The sequence below is a fragment of the Triticum urartu genome, chromosome 1A, assembly GCF_056163025.1.
Source record: "Triticum urartu cultivar PI428250 chromosome 1A, HENAU_Tu73, whole genome shotgun sequence".
In the NCBI taxonomy this organism is placed as follows: Eukaryota; Viridiplantae; Streptophyta; class Magnoliopsida; order Poales; family Poaceae; genus Triticum; species Triticum urartu.
Genome location: NC_141873.1, coordinates 357,204,256 through 357,228,715, shown reverse-complemented (window position 1 = coordinate 357,228,715; position 24,460 = coordinate 357,204,256). Strand labels below are relative to the sequence as shown.

Sequence of the window (24,460 nt, the reverse complement as noted above, 5' to 3'; positions counted from 1 at the left end):
TCTGTACGGACCTGACGAGATAAAGACAGCTTTTATCACCCCGTTTGGGTGCTTCTGTTATGTCACAATCCCATTTGATTTGAAGAACGCTGGAGCCACATTCATGCAGATGATTCGGAAGTGCCTGCTCACTCAGATCAGTCGGAATGTGGAAGCATACATGGATGACATTGTGGTCAAGTCACGTAAAGGTTCCGACCTACTGACTGACCTTGCTGAAACCTTTGCCAGCCTCAGAAGGTATGATATCAAGCTCAATCCATCAAAGTGCACGTTTGGAGTTCCGGGCGGAAAATTACTCGGTTTCCTCGTTTCTGAATGAGGGATCGATGCTAACCCAGAGAAAATGGGTGCTATACTCCGAATGAAATGCCCTGTGCGTGTGCATGATGTCCAGAAGCTTATTGGTTGCTTGGCCGCCCTAAGTCGATTCATTTCTCGCCTCGGTGAAAAGGCGCTGCCTCTTTACCGACTGATGAAAAAATCAGATAAGTTCGAGTGGACCCCAGAAGCTGATGCGGCATTTGCAGAGCTAAAAGCCCTGCTTTCCACCCAGCCGGTGCTTGCTGCTCCAATCAACAAAGAGCCTTTACTGCTTTATATAGCAGCCACTGGACAAGTCATCAGTACAGTACTTACGGTCGAGCAGGAAGAAGAAGGAAAAGCTTATAAAGTTCAGCGCCCAGTTTATATATTTCTGAAGTCCTGACTCCGTCAAAGCAGAGATATCCGCACTACCAGAAGCTCGTCTATGGGATTTACATGACCACGAAGAAGGTTGCACACTATTTCTCTGATCACTTTGTTACAGTCGTCAGCGACGCTCCATTGTTAGAGATTCTGCACAACAGAGATGCAACTGGTCGAGTGGCAAAATGGGCGATTGAACTCCTTCCCTTAAATATCAAGTTTGAGGCAAAGAAAGCTATCAAGTCCCAGGCAATAGTAGATTTCCTCGCCGAGTGGATCGAACAGCAACTGCCGACTCAAGTTCACTCGGAGCACTGGACCATGTTCTTTGACGGATCCAAAATGCTGAATGGTTCTGGTGCTGGGGTAGTACTGGTGTCCCCCCGAGGAGACAGGCTCAGATATGTCCTCCAGATTCACTTTGATTCCTCCAACAATGAAGCAGAGTATGAAGACTCCTGTATGGATTGCGCATGGCCATTTCACTCGGCATCCGTCGCCTCATGGTCTATGGCGACTCAGATTTGGTAGTCAATCAAGTGATGAAGGAGTGGGACGTCAGAAGCCCAGCCATGACTGGTTATTGCAATGCGGTGAGGAAGCTGGAAAAGAAGTTTGAGGGGTTAGAGCTCCATCACATACCCCGACTGAAAAATCAAGCAACCGATGACTTGGCAAAGATAGGTTCCAAGAGAGAAGCCATTCCCAGCAATGTGTTTTTGGAGCATATTCACACGCCGACAGTTTAGGAAGATCCTTTTACTGAAGAGCCTCCGCAACCTAAGAGCGCCACAGACCCGACTGAAGTCGAGGTCCCAGCCGTGGTCGACTTGATCATGGAGGTTCTGGCCATTACTCCCGACTGGACAGTGCCCTACATTGCGTACATCCTCAGGAAAGAACTCCCAGAGGATGAGGAAGAGGCTCGACAGATCGTCCGTCGATCCAAGGCCTTTACTGTGATAAGAGGACAACTGTTCAGGGAAAGCATCACTGGAGTCGGTCAGAAATGCATAACACTAGAAGAAGGTCGAATGATCCTCAATGACATCCACTCGAGGACTTGTGGTCACCATGCGTCCTCTCGGGCCATCGTGGCTAAAGCATACCGAGCTGGATTTTATTGGCCACGAGCAAACGAAATGGCGAAAGATATAGTCGACAGATGTGAAGGCTGCCGGTTTTACTCCAACTTGTCTCACAAGCCAGCGTCAGCCCTGAAGACTATCCCCCTCATCTGGCCCTTTGCTGTTTAGGGACTGGATATGGTTGGACCACTGAGAACTGGCAGGAGCGGCTTCACTCATGTGCTCGTTGCAGTCGACAAGTTTACCAAATGGATCGAAGCTAAACCTATCAAGAACCTTGAGGCCAGCACCGTTGTCAGTTTTATCAGAGAATTGACATTCAGATATGGAGTTCCACATAGCATCATCATGAACAACGGGTCGAACTTCGATTCTGATGAGTTTAGAGCTTTCTATGCTTCTCAAGGCACACGAGTCGACTATGCTTCAGTCGCTCACCCGCAGTCAAACGGACAAGCAGAAAGAGCCAATGGCCTAATTCTCAAAGGGCTGAAACCCCGACTGATGCGTGATCTCAAACACGCAGCAGGCGCTTGGGTTGATGAACTTCCGTCAGTTCTGTGGGGTTTAAGGACAACTCCTAATCGGTCGACCGGACGAACTCCGTTCTTCTTAGTCTATGGAGCCGAAGCTATTCTGCCAAGTGACCTGCTCCACAACGCACCCCAAGTCGAGCTCTTATCCGAAGAGGAAGCAGAATAGGCCCGACAAGATTCAGTCGATCTCTTAGAGGAGGAAAGAGAGATGGCCTTGATCTGTTCGACCATTTATCAGCAAGACTTGCGTCGATTCCATGCCAGAAATGTGAGGGGTCGAGCCTTTCAAGAAGGAGACCTGGTTCTTCGAGTGGATCAACAGAAACCACACAAGCTCGCCCCGACTTGGGAAGGCCCCTTCATCATCACCAAAGTTCTCCACAATGGAGCATACCATCTTTACAGTGTTGAGCATCAGAAAGACGAGCCACGGGCTTGGAACGCGGAGCTGCTCCGCCCCTTTTATACTTAAGCACCCGTTCGAATAAAATGTAATAAGAAACACCTTTGTAATTTGTTTATCAAAGACAAGAGCTTACAATCCTCTCATACGATGTTGTCGTTCTTATTTACTTCTGAAATCCCCCAGTGGGTGGGCTTAGTCGCGAATCCGTTTCGCCTAAGTTCGAAAGAAAATCCTACCGAGTGGAGAGCAATCCTCCCACTCGGGGGCTTAGCTGTAGTCTAGCACTCGCCAAAGTTGTCTCACTCAGAGGCTTAGCTGCAGTCCACTACTTGCCTAAGTTTGTAAAATCCTACCGAGTGGAGAGCAATCCTCCCACTCGGGGGCTTAGCTGCAGTCCAGCACTCGCCTAAGTTCTCTCACTCAGAGGCTTAGTTGTAGTCCAATACTCGCCTAAGTTCGAAAAAATCCTACCGAGTGGAGAGCAATCCTCCCACTCGAGGGCTTAGCTGCAGTCCAGTACTCGCCTAAGTTCTCTCACTCAAAGGCTTAGCTGCAGTCCAATACTCGCCTAAGTTCGAAAAAATCCTACCGAGTGGAGAGCAATCCTCCCACTTGGAGGCTTAGCTGCAGTCCAGTACTCGCCTAAGTTCGAAACATATCCCTATCCACAAGGATGACGAGATGCAGGTCGACTGCAACCTTCTCCTTCAGAGCTACAGCACAAGTACAACGTACGCTCCATCCCCATCCGCAAGGACGACGAGCTGCAGGTTGACTGCAACCTTCTCCTTTGGAGCTACGGCACAAGTACAACGTACGCTCCATCCCCATCCGCAAGGACGACGAGGTGCAGGTCGACTGCAACCTTCTCCTTCGGAGCTACGGCACAAGTACAACATGCATTCCATCTATATCCGCAAGGACGACGAGGTGTAGGTCGACTGCAACCTTCTCCCTAGGAGCTACGGCACAAGTACAACATGCGCCCCATCCCTATTCGCAAGGACGACGAAGCATAGGTCGACTGTAGCCACCATTTCAGAGCTGCATCTCCAGCGCAAAGACTATTCCGAGCAGTGAACAAAGTCCATTCGAAGGCAAAACGCAAGCACATTCGGAGATAAACCAAATTCGAATAAATCCTAGAGTTCCAAGCAGCAAATAAAAAGTATTCGGGCATCAAGCCCGAAGCATTTTAATGGTTACAGCAATCACTCGGCATTCCGAGGCAAATTTAAAGCAGATTCAAGTCTCATAAATTGTTCACTCGGCAGGAGGAGGGCTGGCAGGCTCCACGAATGAGTCCAGGTCGATCCCATCAGCAATCCGAGTAGCGGCAGCAATGAAAGTCTCCATGAAGGATTGGAAGTCATGCTTTTTGGTGTTAGCGACTTTGATCGCAGCCAGTTTGTCTTCACGAACCTCCTTGCAATGGACTCGCACCAAGGACAGTGCCACGTCAGCACCACACCGGGTGGAGGACTTCTTCCATTCTTGCACTCGGTCAGGGATCTCATTCAGTCGAGCCATCAGGGACTCCAGGTCATCTTGAAGCGTCGCCCTCGGCCAAAGCGATGAGTCGATTCAGGAGACTACCTCCTTCAGACGCATGCAGTAGCTTGTGGCGCTGGCGATACGGGACTCCAGGCGGAGCACGTTCATTGCGGTTTCGTCGCAAACTGGAGAAGCGATAGGGTCCAGACCCGTCTCGACATTTCCAGTTTCCTCGTCGAAGTCTTGGCAGAATTCTGTAGCCAAAAATTAGTGAATCGGCCGAGCAGGATCCGATCGCAAGCATCAACACAGTCGGTTTAAAAGAAATACCTTCCAGCGTGAGATAGAGCTGTTGGAAATATGCCCTAGAGGCAATAATAAATTAGTTATTATTATATTATATTTCATTGTTCATGATAATCGTTTATTATCCATGCTAGAATTGTATTGATAGGAAACTCAGATACATGTGTGGATACATAGACAACACCATGTCCCTAGTAGGCCTCTAGTTGACTAGCTTGTTGATCAATAGATGGTTACAGTTTCCTGACCATGGACATTAGATGTCGTTGATAACGGGATCACATCATTAGGAGAATGATGTGATGGACAAGACCCAATCCTAAGCCTAGCACAAGATCGTGTAGTTCGTTTGCTAAAGCTTTTCTAATGTCAAGTATCATTTCCTTAGACCATGAGATTGTGCAACTCCCGGATACCGTAGGAGTGCTTTGGGTGTGATAAACATCACAACGTAACTGGGTGGCTATAAAGGTACACTACAGGTATCTCCAAAAGTGTCTGTTGGGTTGGCACGAATCGAGACTGGGATTTGTCACTCTGGGCCCACTCGGTAGGACATCATCATAATGTGCACAATGTGACCAAGGAGTTGATCACGGGATGATGTGTTACGGAACGAGTAAAGAGACTTGCCGGTAACGAGATTGAACAAGGTATCGGATACCGACGATCGAATCTAGGGCAAGTACAATACCGCTGGACAAAGGGAATTGTATACGGGATTGATTGAATCCTCGACATCGTGGTTCATCCGATGAGATCATCATGGAACATGTGGGAGCCAACATGGGTATCCAGATCCCGCTGTTGGTTATTGGCCGGAGAGTTGTCTCGGTCATGTCTGCATGGTTCCCGAACCCATAGGGTCTACACACTTAAGGTTCGGTGACGCTAGAGTTGTTATGGGAAATAGTATGTGGTTACCGAAGGTTGTTCAGAGTCCTGGATAAGATCCCGTACATGACGAGGAGCTCCGGAATGGTCCAGAGGTGAAGATCGGTATATTGGACGAAGGGTATTGGAGTCCGAAATTGTTCCGGGGGTACCAGGTGATGACCAGTGTGTCCGAAAGGGGTTTCGGAGGCCCCGGCAAGTGTTGGCGGGGGGGCTTATGAGCCAAGGGGAGAGGGCACATCAGCCCACTAAGGGGCTGAGCGCCCCTCCCACCCCATCTCACGTAACTAGGAGAGGTGGGGGCGCCACCCCTAGGGCAGCCGCCCCTTCCGGCTTGGGGGGCAAGTTTCCGAGGGGGTGGGGGCGCCCAAACCCATCTAGGGTTTCCCCTGTGGCCGCCGCCCCTCCCCTAGGGAACCCTAGGGCGCCTCCCCCTCCTCCCTTCCCCCTATATATAGTGAGGGAGAGAGAGGGCAGCCGCACCCTTCCCCTGGCGCAGCCCTCTTCCTCCTCCAATACCCCATCCTCCTCCGTAGTGCTTGGTGAAGCCCTGCCGAAGAACCACGAGCTCCATCACCACCACGGCATCGTGCTGTCGGAGTTTTTCCCTCAACTTCTCCTCTCACCTTGCTGGATCAAGAAGGAGGAGACGTCTCCCAACCGTACGTGTGTTGAACGCGGAGGTGCCGTCCGTTCAGCGCTAGGATCATCGGTGATTTGGATCATGACGAGTACGACTCCATCAACCCCGTTCACTTGAACGCTTCCGCTTAGCGATCTACAAGGGTATGTAGATGCACTCTCCTTCCCCTCGTTGCTGGATTACTCCATAGATTGATCTTGGTGATGCGTAGAAAATTTTAAATTTCTGCTACGATCCCCAAAAGTGGCATCATGAGCTAGGTCTATGTGTAGTTTCTATGCACGAGTAGAACACAAAGCAGTTGTGGGCGTCAATATTGTCAATTTACTTGCCGTTACTAGTCTTATCTTGATTCGGCGGCATCGTGGGATGAAGCGGCCCGGACCGACCTTACACGTACGCTTACGTGAGACTGGTTCCACCGACTGACATGCACTAGTTGCATAAGGTGGCTAGCGGGTGTCTGTCTCTCCCACTTTAGTCGGATCGGATTCGATGAAAAGGGTCCTTATGAAGGGTAAATAGAAATTGGCATATCACGTTGTGGTTTTCGCGTAGGTAAGAAACGTTCTTGCTAGAAACCTATAGCAGCCACGTAAAAACTTGCAACAACAATTAGAGGACGTCTAACTTGTTTTTGCAGCATATGCCTTGTGATGTGATATGGCCAAAAGGATGTGATGAATGATATATGTGCTGTATGAGATTGATCATGTTCTTGTAATAGGAATCACGACTTGCATGTCGATGAGTATGACAACCGGCAGGAGCCATAGGAGTTGTCTTAATTTATTTATAACCTGCGTGTCAACATAAACGTCATGTAATTACTTTACTTTATTGCTAAAGCGTTAGCCATAGTAGTAGAAGTAATAGATGACGAGACAACTTCAAGAAGACACGATGATGGAGATCATGGTGTCATGCCGGTGACAACGATGATCATGGAGCCCCGAAGATGGAGATCAAAAGGAGCAAAATGATATTGGCCATATCATGTCACTATTTGATTGCATGTGATGTTTATCATGTTTTACATCTTATTTGCTTAGAACGACGGTAGCTTAAATAAGATGATCCCTCGTAGTAATTTCAAGAAAGTGTTCCCCCTAACTGTGCACCGTTGCGAAGGTTCATTTTTTCGAAGCACCACGTGATGATTCTAACGTTCGAATACAAGGGGTATAAGCCAGATTTACACACGCAATACACTTAGGTTGACTTGACGAGCCTATCATGTACATACATGGCCTCGGAACATGGAAGACCGAAAGGTCGAACATGAGTCGTATAGAAGATACGATCAACATGAGATGTTCACCGTTGATGACTAGTCCGTCTAACGTGATGATCGGACACGGCCTAGTCAATTCGGATCATGTTTCACTTAGATGACTAGAGGGATGTCTATCTGAGTGGGAGTTCATTAAATAATTTGATTAGATGAACTCAATTATCATGAACATAGTCTAAATTGTCTTTGCAAATATGTTGTAGATAAATAGCTCACGTTGTAGCTCCCTATTTCAATACGTTCCTAGAGAAAGATTAAGTTGAAAGATATTGTAAGCAATGATGCGGACTGGGTCCATAGTCCGAGGAGTGTCCTCACTGCTACACAGAAGGCTTACGTCTTTGATGCACCGCTCGATGTGCAAACCCCTATAACATCGTCTGTGGATGTTGTGAACACCTAACAGACACATCCTGATGACTACTTGATAGTTTAGTGCACCATCCTTTACAGCTTGGAATCGGGATTCCAATGACGTTTTGAATGCCATAGAACATATGAGATGTTCCAAGAGCTGAAATTGGGATTTCAGGCTCATGCCCGTGTTGAGAGGTGTGAGACCTCTGACAAGTTCTTTTGCCAGCAAGATGGAGGAGAATAGCTCAGCTAGTGAGCATGTGCTCAGAATGTCTGGGTGCTACAATCACTTAAAGCAGTGGGAGTTAAACTTCCAGATAAGATAGTGATTGATAGAGTTCTCTAGCCACTATCACTAAGCTACTAGATCTTCGTGATGAACTATGACATGCAAGGGATGGAGTTGATCCCGGAGCTGTTCGCGGTGCTTAAGACCACAAAAGGTAGAAATCAAGAAGGAGCATCAAGTGTTGATGGTTTAACAAGACCACTGGTTTCAAGAAGGGAAAGGGCTAGAAGGGAAACTTCATGGATGGCAAACCAGTTGCCGCTCCAGTGAAGAAACCCAAGGTTGAACCCAAACCTGAGACTAAGTGCTTCTATTGTAAAGGGAACGGTCACTGGTAGCGGAATTACCCCAAATGCATGGTAGATAAGAAGACTGGCAACTTCAACAAAATTTATACGTGTTATTAATGTGTACCTCACTAGTACTCCCGATAGCACCTGGGTATTAGATACTGGTTCAGTTACTATTATTGGTGACTTGAAGCAAAAGCTACGGACTAAACGGAGACTGGCTGAGGGCGATGTGACGATGTGTGTTGGAAGTGTTTCCAAAGTTGATGAGATCACCATCGCACGCTCCATCTGCCTTCGGGATTAGTATTGAACCTAGATAAATGTTATCAGGTGTCTACGTTGAGCATGAATATGATTAGATCATGTTCATTGCAATACGGTCATTCATTTAAGTTAGAGAATAATGGTTATTCTGTTTACATGAATGATACCTTTCATGGTCATGCACCCTATGTGAGTGGTTCATTGAATCTCGGTCGTGGTGATACACATGTTCACGCCAAAAGATGTAGAGTTAATAATGATAGTACCACTTTCTTGTGGCACTGCCGCTTAGGTCATATTGGCGTAAGTTGCATGAAGAAACTCCATGTCGATGGATGTTTGGAGTCACTTGATTTTGAATCGCTTGACACATGCGAGCCATGCCTCATGGGCAGGATGACTAAGACCCCGTTTTCAGGTACAATGAAACGGGCAAGTGACTTGTTGGAAATCATACATGCTGATGCGTGTGATCCAATGAGAATTGAAGCGTGCGGTGCATATCGCTATTTTCTCATCTTCACTGACAATTTGAGTAGATATAGGTATATTTACTTAATGAAGCACAAGTCTGAAACGTTTGAAAAGTTCAAGCGATTTCAGAGTGAAGTTAAGAATCATCATAACAGGAAGATCAAATTCCTATGATCTGATCAATGAGAATTTCTGAGTTATGAGTTTGGCAATCACTTAAGACATTGTGGAATTGTTTCACAGTTGAAGCCACCTGGAACCATAGGGTAATGGTGTGTCCGGACGTCGTAATCGAACCTTATGAGATATGGTGCGATCTATGATGTCTCTTACCGATCTACCGCTATTATTTTGAGGTTATGCATTAGAGACAGCTGCATTCACTGTAGATAGGACACCATATAAGTCTGTTGAGACGACGTCGTATGAACATTGGTTTGGCAAGAAACGAAAGTTGTCGTTTCTTAATGTTTGGGGCTGCGATGCTTAAGGCTTCAGCAGGAGAAGCTCGAACCCAAAGCGGACAAACACATCTTCATAGGATACCCAAAGGTTACGGTTGGGTATACCTTCTATCTCAGATCCGGGGGCAAATTGTTTGTCGCTAAGAACGGGTCCTTTCTCGAGAAGGAGTTTCTCTCGAAAGAATTGAGTGGGAGGAAGATAGAACTTGATGAGGTTGTCGAACCTTTACTTCAACCAGAGAGTGATGCAACATAGACAGATGTTTTCTGTGGCGCCTACGTCTGTTGAATAGGAAGTTAATGATAGTGATCATGAAGCTTCGGATCAAGTTGCTATCGAACCTCATAGGTCGACAAGGATATGTACTACTCCTAAGTGGTACAGTAATCCTGTCTTAGATATCATGTTGTTAGACAACAATGAACCTATGAGCTATGGAGAAGCGATGGTGGGCCCGTATTCCGACAAATGGTTAGAAGCCATGAAATCCGAGATAGGATCCATATATCAGAACAAAGTATGGACTTTGGTGGACTTGCCCGATGATCGGCAAGCCATTGAGATAAATGGATCTTTAAGAAGAAGACGAACGTGGGCGGTGATGTTACCGTCTATGAAGCTCGACTTGTGGGAAAGAGTCTTTTCACAAGTTCAAGGAGTTGACTACGATGAGAATTTCTCACCCGTAGCGATGCTTAAGTCCGTCGGAATCCTGTTAGCATTAGCTGTATTTTTCGATTATGAAATCTTACAGATGGATGTCAAAACAAGTTTTCTTACCAGTTTTCGTTAGAAAAGTTGTATGTGATACAATAAAAGGTTTTGTCGATCCTAAGGATGCTAAAAGGTATGCTGGCTCCAACAATCCTTCTATGGACTAGAGCAAGCATCCCGGAATTGGAATATATGTTTTGATGGAGTGATCAAAGCTTTTAGGTTTATACAATGTTTGTTAGAAACTTGTATTTACAAGAAAGTGAGTGGGAACACTACAACATTTCTGATAAGTATATGTGGATGACATATTGTTGATCCGAAATAATGTAGAATTTCTGGAAAGCATAAACGGTTGTTTGAAGAGTGTTTTTCAAAGGAAGACCTAGATAAAGCTGCTTACATGTTGGGCATCAAGATCTATAGAGATAGATCAAGACGCCTGATGGTACTTTCAAAGAACGCACACATTGACATGTTTTTGAAGGAGTTCAAAATAGATCAGTCAAAGAAGGGGTTCTTACCTGAGTTGTAAGGTGTGAAGTTGAGTAAGACTCAAAGCTTGACCACGGCAGAAGAAAGAGGAAGGACGAAGGTCGTCCCCTATGCTCTTGTCATAGGCTCTATACGGTATGCCATGCTGAGTACCGCACCTGATGTGTGCCTTGCCACATGTCTGGCAAGAGGGTACAAAGGTGATCTAGGACTGGATCACCAGATAGCGGTCAAAATTATCCTTAAAGGAATAAGGAAAAGTTTCTCGGTTATGGAGGTGATAAAGAGTTCGACGTAAAGAATTACGTCGATGCAAGCTTAACACCTATCCGGATAGCTCTGAGTAGAGATACCGGATACGTATAATGGAGCAACAATTTGGAATAGCTTCAAGTGGAACGTGGTAGCAGCATCTACGATATGACATAAAGTTTTGCGAAATACATAGGGATCTGAATATGGCAAGACCCGTTGACTACAACCTCTCTCACGAGCATAACATGATCAAACCCAGAACTCATTGAGTGTTAATCACATAGTGATGTGAACTAGATTATTGAGTCTAGTAAACTCTTTGGATGTTGGTCACATGGCGATGTGACCTGTGAGTGTTAATCACATGGCGATGTGAACTAGATTATTGACTCTAGTGCAAGTGGGAGACTGTTGGAAATATGCCCTAGAGGCAATAATAAATTAGTTATTATTATATTATATTTCATTGTTCATGATAATCATTTATTATCCATGCTAGAATTGTATTGATAGGAAACTCAGATACATGTGTGGATACATAGACAACACCATGTCCCTAGTAAGCCTCTAGTTGACTAGCTCGTTGATCAATAGATGGTTACAGTTTCCTGACCATGGACATTGGATGTCGTTGATAACGGGATCACATCATTAGGAGAATGATGTGATGGACAAGACCCAATCCTAAGCCTAGCACAAGATCGTGTAGTTCGTTTGCTAAAGCTTTTCTAATGTCAAGTATCATTTCCTTAGACCATGAGATTGTGCAACTCCCGGATACCGTAGGAGTGCTTTGGGTGTGCCAAACGTCACAACGTAACTGGGTGGCTATAAAGGTACACTACAGGTATCTCCGAAAGTGTCTGTTGGGTTGGCACGAATCGAGACTGGGATTTGTCACTCCGTGTAAACGGAGAGGTATCTCTGGGCCCACTCGGTAGGACATCATCATAATGTGCACAATGTGACCAAGGAGTTGATCACGGGATGATGTGTTACGGAACGAGTAAAGAGACTTGCCGGTAACGAGATTGAACAAGGTATCGGATACCGACGATCGAATCTCGAGCAAGTACAATACCGCTGGACAAAGGGAATTGTATACGGGATTGATTGAATCCTCGACATCGTGGTTCATCCGATGAGATCATCGTGGAACATGTGGGAGCCAACATGGGTATCCAGATCCCGCTGTTGGTTATTGGCCGGAGAGTTGTCTCGGTCATGTCTGCATGGTTCCCGAACCCGTAGGGTCTACACACTTAAGGTTCAGTGACGCTAGAGTTGTTATGGGAAATAGTATGTGGTTACCGAAGGTTGTTCGGAGTCCCAGATAAGATCCCGGACATGACGAGGAGCTCCGGAATGGTTCGGAGGTGAAGACCGGTATATTGGACGAAGGGTATTGGAGTCCGGAATTATTCCGGGGGTACCAGGTGATGACCAGCGTGTCCGAAAGGGGTTTCGGAGGCCCCGACAAGTGTTGGGGGGCCTTATGGGCCAAGGGGAGAGGGCACATCAGCCCACTAAGGGGCTGAGCGCCCCTTCCACCCCATCTCACGTAACCAGGAGAGGTGGGGGCGCCACCCCTAGGGCAGCCGCCCCTCCCGGCTTGGGGGGCAAGTTTCCTAGGGGTGGGGGCGCCCGAACCCATCTAGGGTTTCCCCTGTGGCCGCCGCCCCTCCCCTAGGGAACCCTAGGGCGCCTCCCCCTCCTCCCTTCCCCCTATATATAGTGAGGGAGAGAGAGGGCAGCCGCACCCTTCCCCTGGCGCAGCCCTCTTCCTCCTCCAACACCTCATCCTCCTCTGTAGTGCTTGGCGAAGCCCTGCCGGAGAACCACGAGCTCCATCACCACCACGCCATCGTGCTGTCGGAGGTTTTCCCTCAACTTCTCCTCTCACCTTGCTGGATCAAGGAGGAGACGTCTCCCAACCATACGTTGTTGAACGCAGAGGTGTCGTCCGTTCGGCGCTAGGATCATCGGTGATTTGGATCACGACGAGTACGACTCCATCAACCCCGTTCACTTGAACGTTTCCGCTTAGCGATCTACAAGGGTATGTAGATGCACTCTCCTTCCCCTCATTGCTGGATTACTCCATAGATTGATCTTGGTGATGCATAGAAAATTTTAAATTTCTGCTACGATCCCCAACAAGAGCTTCTTGGCGAGAGTCCTCAGATAAGCTTCCGTGTCATTCCTCTTGCGGATCGCGGACTCCAGCTTTTCATTCAGGGCAACCTTGTCCTTCTTCAGACTAGTCACTTCATGGTTAGCTTCATTGAGGCAAGATTTCAGTTTGTTCACTTCCCCTTCCGGCGTTCCGACTGAAGCAAGCTTCTGGTCTGCGAGGGCAGTTTTATCTCCGGCTGCTTTTTGCGCGGCGGTGAGGTCCGAGTCCTTCTCTAGAGCCAACTTCATTTTCTCTGCAAAAGAAGCAATCGAATCAAACAAGAGATCAAGGAAATATATTGAAAGTCAGTCGACAGCCAGTTACCTTCCGTACCAGCAGCTTCGTCTTGAGCTTTCTTCAGATTCTGCTGGGCCAATTCCAAGTCGAGGTTGAGTTGCCTTTGCTTCTCCTCAAGTTCAGCAAACTTGGAAATAAGAGTTCAAGACTTCTGTAGAAGGCAAAAGACGGGTCAGTTGATAAGATCAAAGGTTGTTTACTTCCGAGTGAATAAAACCTAAAGAAGTTCGCTTAGACCCCAGCCGACTGCACACAGTCGACTGCGGTCTCGGGGGCTACACCCAGCGGGTGCACTTGGCGTGCCCCCGCTGATTAAGACCCAACTCGACAGGTCCACCCGGTCCAAAAAAAGAGTTGTTCAGACCACAGTCGACTGCCAGCAGTCGACCGCGGTCTCGGGGACTACACCTAGTGGGTGCACTTGGCGTGCCCCCACCAGTTTAGATCCTACTCGACCGGTCCGCCTGAGTCGAGTGGAAGAAAAGGAAAAGAAAGGAAGGTAGAACTCAGACCCCAGTCGACTGCCAGCAGTCGACCGTGGTCTCAGGGACTACACCCAGTGGGTGCACTTGGCGTGCCCCCACCGGTTCAGATCCCACTCGCCCAGACCGAGTGGAGGAGCGCAACTACCAAAGACAACAAAACACCTAGTGGGTGCTCTGATTCGACGCAAACAACATGAGATTGTGTAGAAGAAAAATTTTCGGGTAGCATATCCTCATAGAACAAGAGCAATCGGAAAGTCTACTTACTTGGACGTTGGCCCGAAGAGCAGCACTGGCGTCGTAGGCAGCCTGGCTATTCTCATGCACCATCTTCACCCGCTCCATCATCACGTCAGCCTGTCGGATGGCTTCCGCAGCCGCTTCCGACTGGTTGTCCGGGACGGGGTAGCTGGTGAAAAAGAGAGCAGACGACCCAGGTGTGGCATCTTGGAGCTCCGTGGCGTGGAGTTGGACGACTGAAGGAATCACCGGTGCAGTCGACGGTGTGGGGTGCTCACTCGACAAGGGTGCGTCGAAGGTTACAGAGGCCCTGCCCGCGTCTTCAAGTTGACGGACGGGCGGTGTTGTTGTTGGCCCTTGCCGAGACATCTTACCAGCTGCTACCTTCTTGCTCTTCCTGGGCTTAAGAGCCACATCTTCATCGTCATCTGGAAGATCGATGACGTTGGGTGGAGCTGCAAGACAGATCATTCGACCCCAAGTGAACCACTAGAATGCAATCGACCAAGGAATCAAGAACAAGATCATAAGAGTTTCTACCTGGGTTAGAGGTAACCGCGTCTTCCATCTCCTCGTCTCAGTACTGGAGAGAAGAGGTTCCTGACGTAGCAGCACTGCAAAGACCCGCATCTAGTCGGTTACGTTCTGTTATTCGAGTCGACGAAAAGAACAAGTTAGATGATTACCCGGAGATAGTAGGGACGGTCACTTTGATCCTGGGCAAAGCCTTTGGAAGCTTGGAGGAGGTGGCTTTCGGTGCTTTCGGTGCTAGAGGCGGCACAACTTTGGGCTGCTTCGGAGCCTTCTCAGTCGGTGTTGGGGAAGACGTCCTGGGACGCTTCAAAGACTGCCTAATCGGCACGGCCACCAGGCCCGAAGCGCTCGCCGGGTCGTGAGCGTGTCTGGATCTCCTCTCCCTACGAGGAGGCGAGTCAACCTCTTCGTCATCAGTCGATTCGTCGCTCTCCTCGTCCTCCTCGGCATCCGAGTACCCTTCGCCGCTCTCGCCCCCGCTCGCTCCTTCCTCGACGTCTTGCTCCTGCACTCCATTGGGCATTGAGTACATGTCGATGAGGGCCTGAAAAGACAACGATCAAAAGAGATTCAGTCAACCATCAACATGATGTCACACAGTAAATCGGAAAGATACTTGATAAAACAGAATCATACCTGCTCCGGCTGACGCGAGTGGTCGAATGGAATCACCCTCCTAGACCCCCGAGGGTTGTCTTTGTTGCTGGTGATCCCCATCAGCCACTTCTCCAAGGTGTCCTCGCTGACATCCTCCGGGTGGATCCGAGTGGAATCCTCGAGCCCAGAGTACATCCACATCGGATGATCGCGTGCCTGAAGCAGTTGGATGTGTCGACCAAGAAAGACCTCCAGCAGGTCCATCCCGGTCACCCCGTCGCGGACGAGTTGGACAACCCGCTCGACCAGCACCTTGACCTGCGCCTTCTCTTCTGGAACCACCTTCAGAGGGGCGGGCTTCTCCACTCGAGCCAAAGAAAAGGGAGGAAGCCCAGTCGACTGACCCAGGGTCGGCTGGTCCTTGCAATAAAACCAAGTCGACTGCCAGCCCCGGACCGAGTCGGGAAGGATCATTGCTGGGAAGGTGCTCTTGCTCCTCATCTGGATCCCCAGGCCCCCGCACATCTGGATCACTTGCGTCCTATCATCACTCGGATTGGCCTTTTTGACTGACTGGGAGCGGCAGGTGAAGATGTGTTTGAAAAGACCCCAGTGCGGTCGACAGCCCAAGAAATTTTCACACATTGAAACGAAAGCGGCCAGATAGACTATGGTGTTTGGAGTGAAATGGTGGAGCTGAGCCCCAAAGAAGTTCAAAAGGCCCCGGAAGAAAGGATGGGGAGGCAATGAGAATCCGCGATCTACGTGGGTGGCGAGGAGAACGCACTCACCCTCCCTTGGCTGTGGCTCGGTCTTGTTCCTCGGGAGCCGTGCCGACTTGTGGGGGATCAGTCCCCCCTCCACCAGGTCGTCGAGGTCGTCCTGGGTGATCGTCGAGCGGATCCAGTCGCCCTGGATCCAGCCCGGCGGCAGGCCGGATCTCGACGAGGATCCGTCCCGGCTGGTCCGCTTGCCCTTCGCCTTCACGGTCGCCTTCTTCGCGCGCTCCAGTGCCACCATCTTCTCTTTTCCCATGGCGACGGATCGAGTTCGAGCGAGGGTCTGGCGATGAGAGCAGATACGAGCGTGGCAGAGAGGTCGGAGGAAGAAGAGAAGAGAATGGGAGCACACGGGATAGAGGCCTGGTCCGGTGCCTTTTATAAGGTCATTCCCCGAGTGACTGACTGGTGGACCCAAGCGATCTAAACAAATCCCGCAACAGTCGTGCGCGCAGTACGTGGTGAAAAAGGTGGCGCGGAGATCGAGGAGACTTGCCTAATCCGTCCCGATTACCACAGTTTTGCCCATCCGGCGCGCTTCCCCAAAATTTGAATCCCGCGAAATCCGCGGAGAGCAGAGCAACTTGCCAGACTGAAAACGTCCTCTACATTATCATGCGGAGTTTTACCGTGAAACTTTACTCGACAAAAACCAAGAATGGACCAAGGCGACTGAAAAAGGAGTTGACGTCGTCTCCTCAGTTCATTGTTGAATTACTCTCCTCAGTTCATTGTTCCAGAACAAGATATGCTCATAGCACAAAGAATGAGTCGGAAGTGTTCCCAACTCCTTCCTCACTCAAACCCTGATCCATTCGGGGGCTAATGATGAAGCTATGTACTTAGGGTAGGGTCATGGATCTGTCCAACATACCCTCCCCAAGGACATCTCTACAAAGAATCAGAAGCAGTCGAAGAGAAATCATCATCCACTCGACCATGAAGATGTGTTCACTCGACCACCTTGAAGACACCCGACCACCAGAAGATGATAAGCCCTTCACTCCGCAACGGTCGGGGTTTAAACCATAGCTTTATGGACATTTATAGCACTTTACTTCGGACGTTATTAGTAACGCTCCTCCTTTATGAACATTGAACCCTGTGTAATGGAGGAGGGCTGGGGTCCTGGCCCAATCTATATAAGCCACCCCCTCCTCTGGGACAACGGTTCGCATCTTTTGTAAACTCACACACACATATAATCCAGTCGACCGCCTCAGGGCACCGAGACGTAGGGCTGTTCCTTCCTCCGAGAAGGGCCCGAACTCGTAAAACTCGTGTGTACAACTACTTCGTAGCTAGGATCTTGCCTCCTCATACCTACCCCCATTCTACTGTCAGTCTTAGATCCACGACAGACGAGTTAGCAAGACACTCCTTTACTACTAGATCTCCTGGTTCTTAGGATGCTGTTATCCCTGATTTTATTTCTCATTTACCTGTAAATGTTATGACTATTATATGAGAAATATAGTCTATTTGCTGTAAAAAAGCACTAGAAATAATAAAAAAAATGCATCTAGATTTGTAGACCACCTAGCGACGACTACACGCACTGAAGCGAGCCGAATGTGCGCTTCTGTCATCGTGCCCTCCCTCGTCGGAGCCGAGCAAACCTGTTATAGTAGAAAGTCGGAAAGTCGTCGTGCTAAGGCCCATAGAACCAACACACTAGAATAGCAACCGCCGCAGATGAAGAGTGTAGATCAAAAGGATCCAACCTGAAGACACACGAACAAAGACGAACGACGAACAGATCCAAGCAAATTCACCAAAGACAGATCTGCTGAAGACACACCTCCATATGCCCACAGATGATGCTAGATGCATCACCGGAAACGGGGCTAGGCGGGAAGACCTTTATTCCATCTTCAGAGAGCCGTTGCCATCTCGCCTTCCTGAGTAGGGCACAAACTCTAACAAAACTCGATTTTTTTTTCTAAAAACAGAACCCTCCCACCGGTAAGGGCCGAGATCCACTCTACCTCCATGGTCCTAAAATCATCGGAGACGGGACGGACCAGCGACGGTGCCGGCGGGAGGCAAAGAATCCTAGATTTTTGGAGGCGGCGGCTGGCCTCTAATTAGTAGCCCAAAGTATAAGGACTTTACTACAAATCTCTCAATTTTTAAACATGGCAAATTACGTGTCGTGAGCCCGGGAATTTGTTTCGGCAAGCATGTCAAATCCTAGCATGTTCAGTCTTTTTGTCAGGATTTACCATGCTTGTTGTAGGAATTGCCGTGCTCAAGATAGGTAATTTGCCTAAAAAACGTTTTTTTGTCATGCTTACAAAACCGATGTCAGTTTTTTAGCATTTTTAAGCTATAGTCAATATACAAGATGCAGTATATAGAAACAATAAAATCAGCAAATACAAAAACGAATAGAGCATGGGCATTCCGCTAAAAAGAAGGGCGCCTGCATAAACTAGCTCGATCCCGTATCCCAACCCTCGATCCGCTGCTAGTATTTCACATGACTACTGTTGCATGGCCGGCCAGCTGTTATCTTGGACTCTCGTGCCATCCATATGCATGGGTCATTTCTCATCGTGCAGCCGGGTCGGAAACAGACGGACACATGCGCGCCGCAATCGCAGCCATTCTGGGTCGTCGATCTTCGTTTCCTCTCATAATAGTAATCTGAGACGGGGACATCGCGCCGTGTGCGTGAGTGTGGCCGTGAAACCGAAACCATCGGCCCGGCAGATCCAAGGCACGGCACGGCATGCATTGCGCCACCGTGAAACCAGCAGCGTCCGCCGCGGGTTGCCCCCACACGAGCGCGCACACGCGCCCGCGCATCCGCGCGCGCCGCCGTCCCCTACACGTGTCCTCCCACCTTCACGTGCCACTCTTCCTTCGCGCGCGTACTCCATTGAGTGACGCCGTCAATCTCGCCGTCGCACGCCTGCCCACGCGCGCGCCACCGGCCCACCCTCTCCCCGTCTTGAGTCTTCTACCGCGACCTCGCTATAAAAACGGAGCCACCAGCCCGCGAGTCCAGCCAGCCAGCCAGGCACCGCGCCATGGAAGCCACCTCGTCCCTCACGCGCTCCCTCTCCCTCGTCCCCCGCCCCCGCCGCTCCTCCCGCGCCGCCAAGTCCCCGCACATGCCCACCCTCTCCCCGGCGCCGCGCGTCCTCCCGCTCCGCCGCGCCAGGTCGGACGCCGACCTCCTCGGGTCCGTCCCCGCCGCGGCGCCAGCCTCCGCCGGCTCCGTCCTCCTCCGCTCGCCCCGCCCACGGACGCGCAACGATGAGGACGCGCCGATGGAGGACTGCTTCGACGGCGCGGGCGCCGGCAAGGGCAACAACAGCTCCGGCCGCGGCGGGGGCAGCGGAGGCGCCGGCGGCAACGGCCAGAGCGCCGGCATGGGGGAGCACTACCGCAGGGTGCTGAGGCTGGAGCCGGACAACCCGCTGCTGCTGCGCAACTACGGCAAGTACCTGCACGAGGTGGAGCGCGATCTGGCGGGCGCCGAGGAGTACTACGGCCGCGCCCTGCTCGCCTGCCCCGGCGACGCTGACCTGCTCAGCCTCTACGGCCGCGTCCTCTGGGAGGCCAACCAGGACAAGGACCGCGCCGCCGGATACTTCGAGCGCGCCGTCCAGGCCGCGCCCGACGACTGGTATGCGCGCGCCCCCATATCGTTCGCGACCATTTTTATTTCTTGACTGTGTGGTCGATCGAATCACTTGCTTACTAGTAGTGTTTACTTGCAGCTATGTGCTGGGATCGTACGCGAGCTTCCTGTGGGACGCCGAGGACGAGGACGAGGAAGGAGCGAGCACGGCGGCGGCCAGCTCTCCGGCGTTGGTGCCGGCCTGCTGACCCTAGCCGTTGATCTCGAGTGGCGCGGCGGTGGCGGTCTACTGTACAATACTGCACCGCACTGTACTGTGCGTAGCAGAGCCGGGATGGCGGCTGGTCGGTGACATCCTCGGCCGTGTGAAATGGCAGGCTGATCATTCCAGGGATAGATCGACGCTGCATGCCATTGCCGGCAACAAGTTGAGGAAGGAGACGACAGATTTGAATGGATCCGGCCGGGTCACCTCAGGCGTCAATCAATAATAATAACTACTACTGCTCTACTGAAGTTCTTTGTTCTGCTCTATCGACAATCGCCTGCTGCTACTACTTAATTAACGTTTCTTGTACTAATCACTACTCCTTCGCCCGAAAAAGCTTATCCCAAGTTTGTCCTCAAATGAACGTATCTAGCACCTATAAAGCGAGCTTGTTATCTGCTGTACTGCTTGGCTGATGCTGCTGAGCTTAATTCCATTTCCTTGATATGTAATTACCTGCCGGTCGGGATAACCTTTGCTTCGGTCAGGCTGTTTTCATCCAATAATTAAGCTATGTTTATAATATATATCTGTCAATCTGTTCCATATCTTCAAACAAAATATAATACCTGTTGGGTGGAGCCATTTGCACAGCTTGCGATGGCAGTGGCATTATATGCGTGGCCTGCAATTTGTGAAGAAGAAATAGAAGCGAGCTGTCAAGCATGCATGTTACTCTCGGGGTGTTTGATTCAGGGACTTTTTAGTCTCAAAAAGTAGAAAAAGTTCCTAAAAAGTCCCTGGAAACCAAACGGGAAGGACTTTTTTTATAGGGATTAGAAAAAAACTCTAAGTCTTTTTTGATTAGTCTCTGGGACTAGAAAAAGTCCTAGGACTTCTTAACCAAACATCCTCTCTATATTGTTGGTACAAGAAAGTCGTGACAAACAAATACTCTACTGTTAACGAAGTTTGGGCGCGTGTGCTGTCATTCAGTAGAGTTTTTTTTTCCGTAACGGAGGCAAAAGATTTGCCGAATCCATTAATGAAGAGAGAAGTTTAGAGTTGCTTTTACACGGAAAAGCTAAGCAAGAATTACAAGGGCACTACTCTCCCAACATGATGAGGCCCAAATGTTTTCCATCCGCGGTGACCCAAATCCTTGCCTCGGCTTGGATGTTCGACAACAGGATGGACGGAAGGGTTGACTTGTGTCGGAAAATCCTAGCATTCCTTTCGCACCAAATGGTCCAGCATGTTAGCATGATGAGGGAGGCAATCGCTTTTCGATTCGGCATGTTGTCGCCCGACATGTTGATCCACTAGTCCTTGATAGAACGTTGAGTCTCCCAGGTTGAGAAGTCGATGAAGTCAAGATTGAGCCAGCCCTTGATCATTCCCCACAGCCTAATGGAGAAACGGCACTTGTAGAAGATGTGTCTGACCGTTTCCGCTGTCTGCTTGCAAAGTGGACATAGCCCACAGTTAGGGCACCCTCTTTTTTCCAACCGATCCGCCGTCCAGACCCTGTTTTGGATCACCAACCAGGCGAAGAATTTCATCTTAGGGGAAGGGGGGGGGCAAGCTTTCCAGACCGCGGCGCCCATAGGCGAGTACACCAACCCAAGAAGTTGGGCGTGGTACGCGGAGGTGGCGGAGTATGTCCCGTCGGTCGTGTGCTTCCAAATAATGTTGTCCTCCATGTCCGCCACCATCGGTATGGCCCTAACGCAAGCCCAAAGGGTTACAATTTGACGAATGTGCTCCATAGTCCAGTTGTCAGGGAGCTTGATTTTTGTTAGCCAATTTCCTTCGTGCATGGCATCCCTGACTTCCACCTCTTCTGCTTGGAAGCCTCGAAAATGAGGGAGGGGGGGCGGCGATGTCGGACAGCTTTTCTCCATTTACCCAAGAAGAGTCCCAAAAAGGCACCCGTGCACCATTGCCGATGGTGATGCGTGAGGATGCATAGAAGAGGTCACGATCTAGCTCATCGCAAGGGTTTGCCATCCCCACCCACATCTTGGACGGATCCATCCATTCAAACCAAAGCCATCTAAGCCTCAACGCCCTTGCGAATTTAGTGAGGTCAAGTATTCCCAGTCCACCAAGATCCGCGAGGCGGTAAACAGAATTCCAGTTGACCTTGCATTTTGCCCCAGTAGTTTTATCCGTGCCCGCCCACAAGAAAGCCCGCTCAATCTTGTTAATATTAAGGAGTGTGCTTGCGGGAGGGTTGAGGGCAATGATGTGGTAGAGCACCTGAGAGGTGAGCACAGACTTGACAAGCGCCCCTTGCCCGATGGCGGTGATGTTCCGGCTATCCCACGGGACAAGCCTTTTTTTTAATAGTTCGGCATAGCATCCTTTAGACAAACTGTTCGGCATAATATTACCACAAATATTAGCGGATACGGTGAGCATTCACATGATTTCCATAGAAAATTTTGTAGAATCGATGAATCTTAATTTTTCTTCTACATCGGCTGTTTGTTCCACGAATTGAATCTTCATCCTTGAATGGAAAACCGTATAGAAATTCAAGGCCCATGGAATGTCATCCATTATCCATACATGGCGATTGATTTGCACTTACTCAAACGTTTCGGAAGAATTTTTGCTTCTTCCGTGAGCAGTGCCGAAATTATCCAGCTATCAGATGGAAAGATACAGTAATCCTACGACTTAGAGGTTTGCTGATTATCCGAGGATTTGAGGAGCCAAAAAACCAATGCCTGACCACAACTATCTAATGAACAATCCAGGGCCCATGTGCTGAAATTCTATAGGAATTATGGAGGATTCAGTTCCTTAGAATATCTTTTGATGGAGCTTGTTTGGTTAATATGATTATAAGAGCATCTTCAACCGGCGCGCTAAAAAACAGTTTACAGCGTCAAAATCGTCAGCTTTTGCGTTCCGCGGTGCGCTGCCTTCAGCGGCCGCTGCAAAATATAGCGCGTTCGAGCCGCTCCAACAGACGCGCTAAACTGCAGCGTGCGCGAGCAGCCGGCGCTTGCCATATATTGCATTTTGGAGACAATATGATGATATTTCAAACATCAACACAAGACATAGCATAGTTTAAAAACACCAAACAAGTTCATGGCACAAAAGTTCAAAATCATGCCCACATCATCACCAACCAAGTTCAAAACCAAACCAAATTCATGACATAAAAGTTCACACAAACAAATGGCACATCAACAATCATGCCTTATCCTCGTCTTCCTCCGATTCATCATCCTCATCCGAAGACGAATCTTCCTCCTCCTCTTCATTGTCGCACGCCGCATCATCATGTGGAGCTCGGAAGGTGTTGGCAAGATCTTCAACGGCATCATGCAAAGGTGTGTGATGAGGCACACCGGAAGACATTCCACCCATGTCACCCGGAGGTGCTCCCATGCCTCCCATGAGAGACGCAAACTCATGCTTCCCATGGTAGCTCCGAAGCCACCCATGCCTCCCATGGCCCCCATGGTAGCTCCGAAGCCACCCATGCCTCCCATGCCGCCCATGGTAGCGCCGAAGCCACCGATGCCGCGCATGACACCCATGCCGCACATGCCAACCATGGCTCTTTTTTGGACCAAGATTTCTTCACAGGCAAGATTGATGTACTCCTTTTGCTTCTCATCGAGGGTAGACGTGTCCATGAACAACAAGTACTTCTTTCATTCCAACAATCTAGTTCGCTCCTCCATGGACAATTTCTTCTCCTCCAATGCCACCTTCCTCTCCTCGGCCACCACACTCCTCTCCTCGGCCGCCAACCTCCTCTCCTCGGCCGCGGCATCTTGGTTCCTTGCCATCTTCCTCACTTCATTCGCTTCCTTTCTTGCATTCACAATAGCTTCCATAGCATTTTTTAGCTCGTCATCTTCTTTCCTATTCTTCTTTTCTTTTCTGTCTTTCTTGCATCCATTTGGTCTTTTTGACTTGGAGTACAAAACTGATTTTGGTGTAGGGCTTCTCTTGCCGTCATCACTTGATGCCTCCTCATCATCATCATCCAAATCAATAGTTCGCTTGCGTTTGTTGCTCTCCGCATCATCGACACCATCACGGGGCTTTCATTTCTCATCATCCTTCAATTCTTCATAGCAATGATGCAAGGTGGATGGTCTCTCTTTCTTGATCTTCCCTTTCTTGGTCTGCTTCTCCACTCCTTGGAATAAGTTTTGTGCAATAGTGAGCTACAAACAAAAGAACAAGTTAGCACTTGAAACACCAAGAAGGAGCATGATGAACATTGAAGAATCATGAAAGAAATGGCACTTACCCTATCTCTATCATCAGTGCCACTTGGGTTCAACTTGACAACCGCCTTAAGTACGTCCGCCCACCTTTGACAATCTCGGTTGATTGCCATGTCGACCACCTGGAGCGAATACATCTTCCGGCGCGATCAATTCCACTTTTGTTGTGTAGATCAAAGTGATCCTTCATCTGGAGCCAATATGCATCTCTACTTTGATCCCCTCCAACGGTGGGATCCCTCGACACTTGCAACCAAGTATTGCATAGCAAGATGTCTTCGTCCATGGTGTAGTTGCCCCCTGTTCCTTTCGATGTATCAATGATGCCCTCAC

At 49.3% G+C, this 24,460-nt stretch overlaps 1 protein-coding gene across 1 annotated transcript; it reads left to right on the top strand.

The window, feature by feature from the left end:
• The first annotated feature begins 18,949 nt into the window (after nt 1-18,949).
• Nucleotides 18,950-20,450, top strand: LOC147991218 (uncharacterized). Its single transcript, XM_087521189.1, has 2 exons — nt 18,950-19,702; nt 19,797-20,450. The coding sequence occupies exons 1-2, from the start codon at nt 19,101-19,103 to the stop codon at nt 19,903-19,905; spliced, it is 711 nt and encodes a 236-aa protein (XP_087377315.1). The 5' UTR covers nt 18,950-19,100; the 3' UTR covers nt 19,906-20,450.
• The last annotated feature ends 4,010 nt before the right edge of the window (nt 20,451-24,460 follow it).